The sequence below is a fragment of the Leucopleurus acutus genome (assembly GCF_964270905.1).
Source record: "Leucopleurus acutus genome assembly, chromosome: 2".
NCBI lineage: Eukaryota > Metazoa > Chordata > Mammalia > Artiodactyla > Delphinidae > Leucopleurus > Leucopleurus acutus.
In genome coordinates this window covers 148,611,381-148,624,583 of record NC_139143.1, presented here as the reverse complement: position 1 = coordinate 148,624,583, position 13,203 = coordinate 148,611,381, and the positions used below count along the sequence as shown (strand labels likewise).

At 48.6% G+C, this 13,203-nt stretch overlaps 2 protein-coding genes across 4 annotated transcripts in view; one reads left to right on the top strand and one right to left on the bottom strand.

Moving 5' to 3' along the window:
* Positions 1-13,203, bottom strand: part of GLIS1 (GLIS family zinc finger 1) — a gene marked incomplete at both ends in the record, with an annotated part of 229,254 nt that overhangs the window by 197,779 nt on the left and 18,272 nt on the right. The window lies entirely within an intron of this gene.
* LOC309957894 (small ribosomal subunit protein uS14) lies at positions 3,932-5,309 on the top strand. The gene has a single exon (XM_082833435.1). It carries the CDS (start codon positions 3,957-3,959, stop codon positions 4,125-4,127), a length of 171 nt encoding a protein of 56 aa, XP_082689561.1. The 5' UTR covers positions 3,932-3,956; the 3' UTR covers positions 4,128-5,309.

The window sequence follows — 13,203 nt, the reverse complement described above, 5'->3', positions numbered from 1 at the left end:
GCAGTGGTTGAGAGTCCACCTGCCGATGCAGGGGACATGGGTTCGTGCCCCGGTCCGGGAAGATCCCACATGCCGCCGAGCGGCTGGGCCCGTGAGCCATGGCCACTGAGCCTGCGCGTCCAGAGCCTGTGCTCTGCAATGGGAGAGGCCGCAACAGTGAGAGGCTCGCGTACAGCAAAAAAAAAAAGAATGCCACCATAAAACATGACATAACTATGTCTCCTCTACTAATTAAATTCATAGATCTCAGAGTCATGGTCCAGAAGACTTTATAGTTCATCTCATCCCACCCCTTCATTTTGTGGTTCTGGGCCGGGGGCTCAGAGTGGGCGAGGCTCTGGCTTCATCCAGCAAGTTTAGTGAACTGAACACTGGATCCGGGAATCGGACGGCACTGAGGGACCTCATCTGCGGCAGGTCCCCGGGTACTGTAACGTCCTAGGCTGAACTCTGGCTTCCCTTCTCCGGGAGGTCCTCCTCAGCTACCCCTCTAACCACCTGAAGTCCCTGCTGTACAGGTGCATCCCACTTTGGAACACAACACACACAGACAGAGTCTGGGAGTTTTATCTTTGTCCAAACTTGTCTCACTGCCAACTAGACTAGAAGCTCCCTGAGGGAGCCTCACCCACCGCTGGCACACAGAGACACTTACTGTAATTTATTTACTCCTTTACTGTCTGTCTCCCCCACTAGAATGTAAACTCAGCAAGGTTGAGGACTATCTGTCTTGTTCACCACAGTATCCCAAGTGTCTAGAAAAGTATCAGGTACACAGTAGGCACTCAACAACTGCTGAATATGTGGATTTGCTGAATAAATGGGAGTAGGATCCCTGTCTTGTGCTTCTATGTATTTCAGAATGTCAGAGCTGGAAGGAACTTTAAAAGCAAATCCCAGTAACTCAACTGACCCGGGGCATATATTAGGCTAGTATTCCAGAATCTAATACAGTACTTCATACATACCTACTGGGATCTTGAAAATAGATTTGTTGATGGTGTAAAGGTGAATGAGTTGATAGGTAGCTGGGTGGCTGAATGGGTCGCAGGATAGTTGGGTGGTTCGTGGCAGTTAGATGGCTTCATGGTGGGTTATATAGATGGGTGGGTGAGTGGGTAGGTGGCTGGATAGATGGCAAGATGGATGGACACATGAATGAGTAAACGGACAAGTAGGTGGAAGGGAAAGGAAAGGTGGAAGGCAAAGACTCATTCAGATTTACTGTCTGATCTGATTCATCTTTAAAGGAAGGTCAAGGAGTTTATGGTTTTCTTTGATGTCAAAGACAAAAAGACACAACCACCTTCAATGATTCCTCACAGAGGCAAATCTGATTCATCTCGTGTAATCTAGTACAGAGCAAGAGCAGGGCTCATGATGGGGCCTGGTGAGTGTTGGCTGATGGGTGACTAGCTAGATGGATACAAATACTGATGGGTGTTCACACAAAGAGGCATGAAGATGGATATGGAGCTGGGTGGGCGAAAGAACAGTGGGTATCTGGAAGCCTTCTTGCTGGGGGAATGGTGGGTGGACAGATGCGGAGGCACAGGGGAGTACCCACAGATGTACAGAAGGATGGGAGGGGAATCCTTGGACAGAAGAACAGGGAGGTTGGGCAGGGGAAGCACAAGGCACAAGAAACCTTTTTCTATGTCATCATTTTTCATGCTGCCCACACCCCTTCATCCAACCCTACAGGAATAGGGAAACGCTGACAGCCCACTAGCTGCAAACCCCCGCTGGGACCACCCATTCAGCTCGGAGGGGGGGCTCCTTCTTCCTGAAGCTCCAAAGAGTCCTGGGTGCAGCTCTCTGCTCACCCAAGGCCCCCAAATGCCACGCCTCTCCGCCTCCAGGGGGCGCTCTAAAGCATACTCGGCCGGAAGGTGTCTTGTCTCCCCGACCAGGCTGTAAATGAAATAAACAGCCCCACAGTCTTTTACACGTCACACGCAGGAGTTGTGTGTGGCCGCAGAGCCTGTGCACTCTCACTGCAAGTGGAGCCCGGGGAAGCTGTGAGCTACGGCAGCCCCGGTCAGACAACAGTTCAAGTCCTCTCACGTGCTTCATGTCATCTTCACAACAAGCCTGAAAGACAGGTGGTCTTAGACAAACCAAGAAACCGAGATTCAAAGCGGTGAGGGCACTTGCCCAAGGTCGTACAGTGAACAGGCTGTCTCGCTGACTCCGAGTCCCGTGCTCTGTCGCGATACCTTCCTCCGAGGCTGTCTCTCCTCACGGGGACAACACCACCTATTTCACAAGAGGATGAGAGATTCTAAACAAGCTCTCCTCTACAACCGCCTGCCTAGACCAGTCACTCCCACCCTTCCGCCTGCCAGGGCCCGGGAAGAACTCCCTGAGCGGGTCCTGCAGGGTCCCTGTGCCCGGGCGACTGCGGAGCTCCGACACAGCGCCTTCATGCTCGTGCAGACGTGGTGCCTCCTTGCAGACCCCCAGCACATGTGGGAAGCCAGGGCCAGGAACCCTCCCACGCATGTGAATGTTCCTAAACAGAGTAATTAGAGTGGTGTTTAGGTAACTTTTACACAGGCCCCCTAATCAGAATCACATGTGGGACGGAGTTGGCGATGGTGGCTGAGCTGGAGGGGAGGCTGGTCAGTCTCCCCCCCGGCACAACCACTCCTTCTGCATTTCTCTGACGACACATCCCCCCCACCTCCCACCCCAGGACTGAAACGACCCACACGCTGGTAGGTCCAGGGCCACGGCACCCACCAGCAGCTCTGCAGTCACAGCATGACACACCCAAAGCCAGACTCAGGATGGACCTTCGAGAGCCTCTACTAGAACCCAACAGGTGAGGAAACTAAGAAGGGACTTGCTCAACCAAGGCCATCCAAAGAGCTCAGGGACTGCCACACTGGTGTGAGCTTCCCCAAAACCGGGCCTGACCAGCTCCTTCCCCTGCTCAAAAGCCTCTATGACTTCCCATCCCCTCTGGGATAAAGCTCACATTCTCTGCCTGTCCTCCAGGTGGGTAGAGCAGCAGGCCCTGGAATCAGCCACACATCAACTCAGAGCCCAGCTCTGTCTCTTAAGTCACTCGTTGTTAGGCAAATGACTTTACCTCTCAGAGCCTTAGTTTCTTGCGTGTTAAATGTAGATCACAACTCTTGCACTGCTGGTGGGAATGTGAATTGGTTCAGCCACTATGGAGAACAGTATGGAGGTTCCTTAAGAAACTACAAATAGAACTACCATATGACCCAGCAATCCCACTACTGGGCATATAGCCTGAGAAAACCAAAATTCAAAAAGAGTCATGTACCAAAATGTTCATTGCAGCTCTATTTACAATAGCCCGGAGATGGAAACAACCTAAGTGCCCATCATCGGATGAATGGATAAAGAAGATGTGGCACATATCTACAATGGAATATTACTCAGACATAAAAAGAAACGAAATTGAGCTATTTGTAATGAGGTGGATAGACCTAGAATCTGTCATACAGAGTGAAGTAAGTCAGAAAGAGAAAGACAAATACCGTATGCTAACACATATATATGGAATTTAAGAAAAAAAAAATGTCTCGAAGAACCTAGGGGTAAGACAGGAATAAAGACACAGGCCTACTAGAGAACGGACTTGAGGATATGGGGAGGGGAAAGGGTGAGCTGTGACAGGGCGACAGAGAGGCATGGACATATATACACTAGCAAACGTAAGGTAGATAGCTAGTGGGAAGCAGCCGCATGGCACAGGGATATCAGCTCGGTGCTTTGTGACCGCCTGGAGGGGTGGGATAGGGAGGATGGGAGGGAGGGAGACGCAGAGGGAAGAGATATGGGAACATATGTATATGTATAACTGATTCACTTTGTTATAAAGCAGAAACTAACACACCATTGTAAAGCAATTATACCCCAATAAAGATGTTAAAAAAAAAAAAAGGTACCTTTTGCCTTGTTGCAGCCAAGGAAGCAACATGGGGCACCAGCAGCTCTACTGGAGCCATCCGAGAAAATTCGGCCAGGGTTCTCGTTCTTGCCGCGTCTGCTCAAACCGGCACGGTCTGATCCGGAAATACGGCCTCAATATGTGCCGCCAGTGTTTCCGCCAGTACGCGAAAGACATCGGCTTCATTAAGTTGGACTAAGTGTGAACTTCTTGAATGGGTCATCACGCATATCTACCTTCCTCAGAAACAATACTAACTCTTTGTATATAAAATAAAAAATTTAAAACTTCAGTTATGAATGTTTTTCATGTGAATGTAATAGCCAATTGTTCATAGAAATCTTTTAAAAATTATCTTCAGTGGATTCGTCTTCACAATATGTGTCTTATTTTCCTTCAGTTATATAAAAGTATTCTTGCTGGACTCTGGTAAATCCCAGTTTTATTTTTATACTTAACATCTTTTGTTCCATGAAGTGCCCACTATATACAGGAGCATCCAGCATATAACCTGAGACAAATTGTCTTTTGAGTAGACTGGCTACAGTGAGCTGGGCAGTGAAAGTAAAACTACAGAAAATTGATTTTGAGAAAGAAGGCTAGCACTAAAACCTGCTCTGAGCATTTACCTGGTGGTGGCAGTCCTAGCTTTTGGTATAATTAGCAAAACTTGTAAATTTCTCAATTATTTGTATGTGGAAGGGGTGGGGTGGGGAGTGATTAAAATGGGTCTTGTGAGCAAAAGTAGATCTTTAGTGGGGCAGGGGTAGAGACAGGGAAACGAGTCTATTGGAATATTTTAGGCAAATGATCTTGGTTTGGGCTAGGATAAGAGTAGTTGAGGTAGTCACAGTGACCTCTTGAAGAGGAAAAAGACTGGATTTGCTGATGGATTAGTTGTGGGAGAGCAAAGGATGACTCCAAGCGTTTTGGCCTGAGCAACTGGAAGGGTAGAGTTACTATTGAGCTAGGACTGAGAAGTTGTTTTAGGGAAGAAAAAGTTCAGCTTATAGCATATTAAATTCAAAATGCTTATTAGACATTCACGTGGAGCTGTGAAGTAGGCATTTATCTGGAGTTGACAGGAGCTTGGGACTGGAGATGCAACTGGTTGTCCTCAGTATGAATAATTGATGCTATTTGTGGATCTCATCCTTGTGACTGGATGAGATCTAAGCCCTAAAGTCTAAGGATTGAACAATACATGGAGAAGACTGTTCTGGGTTATTCCAGGGACAGGTGGGAAGATGAGGATTCAACAAAGTAGACAGAAGGAGAACCAAAAAGTGGCATACTAGAAGCCAAGCAGGACGTGATCAACTGTAACTGCCTCTTAAAATTGGTTGGTACAATGTCATCCAACAGGAGAGAAAGTGTACCAATGGAAGCTGGAGTGGAAAAAAAAGCATCTTAACGGACTGGTTAAATTAGCTGTGAAATTTTCAAAAACAGTGCAACACATTGCTAGTTTAAGAACCTTAGGGAGCTCATGAAAGCGTGTGTGTGTGTGTGTGTGTGTGTGTGGTGGTAGTGGGTACGAAGGCTGGTGTGCACAGCTGGTCTTCCCTATTAGTGGTTGAATAACTTACTGCTAAAGATTCTATTTTGAAATGTATGTGCCAGACGTTCTTAATACCCACAACACACTGTAAGGTTGGAAGACTGTACCTCTTGTCCCCAAAGATAATTACATGATGGCAAGCACTACTATTTTCATATTTACCACAGCATGTAGCATGCTACCTTGTATATTAATAGTAGGTCCTGAATTGTTGAATTAAATTCCCTAGTAAAACTCAAAAAAAAAAAAAAAAAAAAAAAGGTAGATCACAATAGGGAAATGAACTATTTCATTAACCCAATGGGAAGCACTTAGTTCCACGCCTGGCCCATAGCATGACCTTAATAAGCAGTAGTCATTTTTTTAAATTGTATTTATGCATTTATTTATTTTTTTAATGTTTATTTATTATTTATTTGGGTTGCACTGGGTCTTAGTTGCGGCAGACGGGCTCCTTAGTTTTGGCATGCAGGCTCTTAGTTGTGGCATGCATGTAGGATCTAATTCCCTGACCAGGGATCAAACCTGGGCGCCTGCATTGGGAGCGCGGAGTCTTAACCACTGCGCCACCAGGGAAGTCCCAGCAGTAGTCATTCTTATTACGAGCAAACACATTCCCAAAAGAGTCAGAGAACTGTGGAGTCTGAGAGCCATGATTTTTCATCCCATCCCTCATCTTAATTTGCTGTGTGATCTTAAGCTAGTCACTTGGTATCTCTGGGCTTCAGTCTCCCCATTCATCTCGTGAGAAGACAGGACCTGATGAGCCGTAAAGCAGTGGTCCCCAACCTTTTTGGCACCAGGGACCAATTTCGTGGAAGACGATTTTTCCATGGTCCCAGGTGGAGGGAGAGGGGATGGTTCAGGCAGTAATGCAAGCGATGGGGTGCAGCAGATGAATTTTCGCTCGCTCACCCTCCGCTCTCCTCCTACTGTGTGGCCCTGTTCCTAGCAGCCCGGAGACCGGCACCAGTCCTCAGCCCGGTGGTTGGGGACCCCTGCCCTAAAGGGCTTCACTGAAACGGCGGCCTGTGGGTCTGTGGGTCTGGCAGGTATTGTGAAGCGGCAAGCATGGCTCCAGCTCTGTCCTCATCTTGAGTGGATTATTTAAGGCCCAGCACAACCTGAGTCCATCTTCTGTTTCTACCTTCATTCTGGCCACTTTCAGCCAATGTCCTACAACACCCAATGCCTCCCCATTGCCCAACACACGGGCTCTCTCCCACCAGACCTTTACACAGTCTTGGCTGGTGCAGTGCTTCTCCAGCTTTTGCGCACATGAATCACCTGGGAATCTTATTAGAAAGCAGATTCTGGTTCAGCAGGTCTGTGGTAGGGCTGAGATTCTGTGTTTCTAAGAAGCTCCTAGTGGTGCCCATGCTGCTCGTCTGCAAATCACACTTTGAGTAGCGAGGGCCTAGAATGCCTTCTCCCTGCTCACCACCTAGTAAAGGGCCTCCTCACCCTTCAAAGCCTGGCTCAAGCAACCCTTCTGTTGAGACACCTGCACCCGAAGCAGGATTCATAAAGCCCCAGCAGGACTCCTGTGTGTGGAACTGATGATCACCGCCCAGCGATGCTCACGACAAGCAGCTTCCCCGTCCGTGTCCCCAGCAAGGCCCCTTGAGAGTGGGGCATGTCCCGGTGTCCAGCACAGGACTTTCACAGAGGGAGGGGCAGGAGCGTCCCCCAGCTGAATATGGTCATGGGCAGCAGGGTCGTTCTCAGACCTGCCCACTGGGGCAGGTTTCCAGGCAGTTCAGGTGCAGAGAAGAGCTGCCATGGCCCTGGGCCACCACGTGGATTCTTTGTAAACACAACTCCAAAGGGGCACTTTTCAGCAATAGCAGGTAGCAGTAGCCTAAACGTTGATATGGACCCAGAAAGGCAGCACCAGAGAGAAGGAAGGAAAAAACACAGAAAGTGAGCCAGAAAGAAGCCTGGATAGAAGGACATAGAAGGATGCAGAAGGAAAAAAAGGGAAAGTCAGAAATAGAGATAGTATAAAGAGAGACACCAAAAAGGAGGGAAATAGGGACGGCCACAGAAAGAAGAGGGGACCAAGTACATAGAGAGACAGAGCTCAGGAGCAGGAGAGAAGAGAAACAGGGGAGAAGAGAATTTTGAAAAGGGAGGGGAAGGGGACAGCCCCTAAGATTATAGCTAATTCATCCCGAAAAGACATGAATCTAGAGGGGGTAGGACAGCTTCCTCACAAATGATGTCTGGTCCCCTGAGGGCCTTAGCCTCTTCATGCTGGGATGGGATTTGGGGTATGTGGCTGGACAGGGAAAGTCCTGAGATCTCCCCATTTCCTTCTACCTTCCCCAATCCTCCCCCTTCCCCGTAAAGTTACTAAATGAAGAAAGAAATTGGAAACAGCAATTAGAATTTTTTTTTTTTTTTTTTTGTCTAAAGACAAAGTCCAAAACTAGTAGGAAACTGAGCCGAGCCTAAGAAAACACAGGTATCACAAGCTCTACAAATGATCAGCAAGTCATTCCTCTTCTCGGAGTCTTGGCTTCTTCAGGTGCAAGATCACCAGGAGCCTCACAAGAGTGTTGAAAGATTAAATGAATTATGTAAACATGAGAACAGCCCCTTAGTACAGCACGCAGTAGGTGCTTCATAAATGGTCACTGCATTTGAACTGCAGAATGGGTTAGACAAACGCCCTCTTTTTAGGTTGTTTTTTTTTTTAAGTCCTTTCCTATCCTGTTTCTCCCCTGAGCCTCACGGGAGCCCAGGCATGGAATTATTGCCCCATTTCACAGAAGAGAAAACTGAGAGATCTTCCATGGCAGCCCCCAGTGCTCAAAACAGTATGGATGTTCAGGTCCACAATGGCCCCCACCTTTTCTACTCTACCAGCTGCAGGCAGCATCAAAACCAAGGCCCACACAGGATTAACAAGAAATGCATGTTTTGGACTTCGTGGTGGCGCAGTGGTTGCGAGTCCACCTGCCGATGCAGGGGACACGGGTTCGTGCCCCGGTCCGGGAAGATCCCACATGCCGCGGAGCGGCTGGGCCCGTGAGCCATGGCCACTGAGCCTGCGCGTCTGGAGCCTGTGCTCCGCAGAGAGAGGGGCCGCGACGGTGAGAGGCCCGCGTACCGCAAAAAAAAAAAAAAAGAAATGCATTTTTTTCCTACAAAAAGTGGCCACGCCTCTGCGGAAGCCGCAGGCCGCGTGCAAAGATGAGCCCAGAGGTGGATGAAGCGTGGCCCTGCCTCCCTGGGAGACAGACATCACAGTGTGACCGCTGCCAAGACAGATAGGAGCAGTGGGAGGGCACTCTGCCCACCTGTTCTAGGCCCTGTGGGGTCCTTGTATCTCGTGGAGTTTTCCTTCTTGGGAGTGAAGGATGACCATGAACAAGAAAACATAGAGTAGGGGCTTCCCTGGTGGCGCAGTGGTTAAGAATCCACCTGCCAATGCTGGCGACAGAGGTTCGAGCCCTGGTCCAGAATGATCCCACATGCTGCAGAGCAACTAAGCCCGTGTGCCACAACTACTGAGCCTGCGCTCTAGGGCCCGCGAGCCACAACTACTGAATCCACGAGCCACAACTACCGAGCCCGAGTGCCACAACTACTGAAGCCCGCACACCTAGAGCCCGTGCTCCGCAACAAGAGAAGCCACGGTAAAGAGAAGTCCTCGCACCACAACAAAGCGTAGCCCCCGCTCGCCACAACTAGAGAAAGCCCACGTGCAGCAACAAAGACCCAACACTGTCCCCCCCCCCAAAAAAAAGAAAACATGCAGTAATAACAAGTGCTCCGATGAAAACCCACGAGTAAGATAACACAAAGAAACTGGGTGGTCAGGGAAGGCCTCTCTGGGAGGTGACCCTTAAGCAGACACCTGAGTCTATGGTGCAAAGATGAACTAGAAAAGCAAGCCAGGTAGCAGGAACAGGCCGTGCTAAGGCCCTCACGAGAGGACAAGCTTACCGTGCTCACAGGACGGAAAGGTCAGTGTGGCTAGAGTGCAGTGAGGGAGGCAGAGAGGATGTAGAGGATGAGGGCAGATATCACGTCAGCCTCATGGGCCTGGACAGAACAGAAAACTGATGGGGGGCTTTAAACAGAGAAGTGTGGCGTGACTTGCATTTTAACTCATACCTGCACTGGACTCCAGAGAGGTCAGGGTGGCAGCAAGGGGCCAGTGAGGTGACTGCTGCAACTCCCAGGAGAGGGGTGCCGGGGAGCGGCATGGACCAGGTGGCGGAGATGCAGGGCTGAGCCCAGAGCCCAGAGACTAGAACTTGGGCACTGCAGGTGGAGAAGCCAGCAAAGGCAGTGAGAAGGGGCAGCCAGAGCAGGGGGGCAGCCAGGGAGAACCAGGAGCGGTCACTGCACTGATGCTGCTGCGTTGGCAGTGAGATGGAGATGGGCACAGTGGTTAGCTCCAGCCACGCGGAGGCCACGGGGACCTTGACACAAGCAGTCTGCAAACAGGGGAGGACAGAAACTGGGACATGACTGAAGGAGGGTTGTAAACCAAGGTGACTCCTTCTGGAAGTTTCAGCCTCAGCAGAAGCAGATAAAGGAGCTGTAGCAGGAGGGAGTGTGAGCTCAAGGAAGCAATGTTGGTTCTGCTTTTCAGGCTGGAAGGTCCTGGAGCAGGTTGTATGCTGATGGGAATGACCTCTAGAGAGGGTGAAATTCACACTTGCAGGAAAGGGAAGTGAAGAAGCAAAGTCTGTGAGGAAAATGAGAGAGAACAGGATGAGAAGAACAAGGACAGTTTGGCCTTGACCAAAGCAGGGGCCCTGCGGGCACACAGCGAGGAGGAACTGATGGCCGGGCTGCGGAGAGGCCTGCTGTCGCTGAGCTCACGGATGCAGACCCGACCGTTCAGCACGGCTGTCTCCACCAGCACCCATCAACAGGCAGGCTCAGGTGGTCCAGTCTGAACCAGGGTTGGGGCCTGACATGAGAAGAGCTGCTTGGAAAGGAGTAAGTATAAGGATGGACTCTAAGCTGGGCAAGGAGGGCAGACACAAGGGGCAATGGGCAGCAAAAAAGAGATAGGGTTAGTAGACAAGATGTCTTCATAAGATCAGGTCATTGTCACCAGCATGGGAGGAAATCCCCAACCTGAAAGAATGAGACCAAACAGTAACAAATGGAACTCCACAAACAGAAAACAGGAACACAGGGGATATGAGAAAAGATGGTTTAAAATCCTAAAATCTCCTTAGAGAGGTATAAGATATTGCATCCATAACCAGAGACAAAATGCATGAAAGGGAACTGTTGGAGACCAAGAAAGTACTTCTGCAAACCAAAAATAACTAAAATTTTTAAATAAAATGGGAGAGAAAGTCAAGGAAGTTCTCAGAAAGCAGGTCAAAAAGACAAAGAGCTACATATTAAAGAAAGATACGAAAACGAGAGGATGGATACAGAAACCAAAACATGCAACTAGTGGAATTTCCAGGAAAAGAAATAGACAAACGGCATGGAAAAAAACTTCTAAGACCTGCTACATAAAAACATCTAGAACTGAAGGTCATGGATCTTCAGAAACAAAGGGCACAACAAGTACTCCGTCCAATTAATGGGAGAAAACCCACATCAAGGCACATCACTAGAAAACTTCAGAACATCAGGGATGAAAAGAATGACCCGAAAGCTAGAAAATAGATTAGAGAGGAAGGGGACCTACGTGGAGTTTCAGGAATCACCATGGCATTGCCTTCTCAACAGCAATGAGGGAAGCTGGGAGACAATGGGACACTATCGTCAAAATTCTTAACAGGATCAGCTCTGAAGCCAGACAGCCTGAGTTCAAATCCTGGCCCTGACACTTAGCTGTGTGACCATGGCCAAGTTACTTAACCTCATTGGATCTCAGTTTCCTCATCTGTAAAATGGGCATAACAGTCAATGGACTGTTGTGAGTATGCATTAACTGATGTAAGGCACTCAGGACTATGCCTGGCATATGGTAATAAGCATTTAAAGATTAGTTCTTCTTCTTATTAAAGTTCTCCAGCCAAACTATTAATCAGAAATGAGACACTTTTCAGACAAACACCCTTACTTACCTTTCTTACAAAGTCATTGGAGGATGGGCTCCAGCAAATTATGGGGTTAAACTAAGAAAAAGGAAAATACAATGCGAAGGACATTTGACTTTCTTTTGGGTGCTCAGCATCTGAACACCTTTCTTCTACTGGGAAAATCACTCACCTTCCAAGGTAAAAAACCCCCACTCCACCCCAACACACACATACATACACACACACACGCATGCACGCACACACACACATAACGCGCGCACACTGAAAATGCACACAGAAGCTGAAAGTGTCACATCCCTCACGTACTTTGTCTTTGCTCAGCAGAAGTCCCCAGCCCTCTTCCCTGCTTTTTCTCCAAAGTATGTACCACCATTTGGTAAACATTATATTTGATTGTTTATTTGATCACTGTATCTTCCCCCTCTAAAATGTAAGTGCAGAGATTCTTGCCTGTTTGCTGGTTTTCCCAGCTTCTAGAAGGGTGCCTAGCAGGTGCTCAGTAAAAATATGTTGCGTGAAAAGATTGTGTTTTCCCCGGCCTCCCTTGGAGATGAGGCATGGGCACATGGCCCAGGCTCTGCCAATTAGAAGCATAAACCTAGGGGTATGGCTCAAATCGGTCTACACAAGCAAAACCAAGGAGTCAGCGACAGCCAGTGACCAGGGATGGGGCTCTGCTGCCAATGTCTGGCACCCACTGTTTTCGCTGCACAGCCCTGTGGCAGACTTTGGGGTACAGTTCTCAGCTACGTAGCTTCCAAACCTTAGTAAGTAATTCTGAGAGCCACCCAGCATCCTTTTAATAAAATCTCTTTTCTGCTTAAATCAGCCAGATAATGTGATACATGTGTGAGGCAAGAATTAGGGAATCCTACATAGGAGAGCATCAGTGACAATCCCAGGAGGTGCAATAGAAGTGCTCCCCACTTCTTTGGGGTGCATGAGAAATGGAATTAAGATAACCTGATGCATTTGAGCATCTAAGAAAGTATGACTGACAAATGTTTGACAAAACTGATGGCGTATTTAGGGGAAAGTGGTAATAGATACATAAATATAAAACTAAGCAAATGAAAAAAAAGATCCTATTTAACCCCAGGAAAACAAAATGCTATACCCCAAAGGGAAAGTTCCCACAGTGCGTGACTTAATTCAACATCCTGTTTCAAATGTAGCCAACTCTACGCTGAAAAAGTGGACCCCAGAGGGTGCTCCAGAAACAATGTCATTACCCCGTGCCACCCTACCCCACCGGCCCTTATTTAAAACCCAATCTGCAGACTTGTTCCCCATCCCCACTCCCCACCCCTGTGAAGTCTCTAGAAGTTCCCTTAACTCTTTGAACCATTCTTGGATCATAAAACATCTTCCAGACACTTTTAGTCTCATCTTAGTTATTAAGATGTCCCGTCCAGATTAATAATCTCAACTCTGAGTTTCATTTACAGCCAAATTCCTCCCCTCCCCCAGCTCGGGCCTGCCTCCTGCTGGGGCCCCTGAGCAGGGGTGGAGGGGCAATGTCACCAGTGCCCTTTTCTCTGTCTACTGGAGTGGCAAGAAGGGACTCACTTGCCAGGTACCAGGGGAGCTCTCTGGACTTGCGTGTTCAGTGCCCACTTCCGTGGGTTCCCAGGAGAGAACCCCACTGTGTCCCATGGGACACCTCCAGTTTCTCTCCCCTC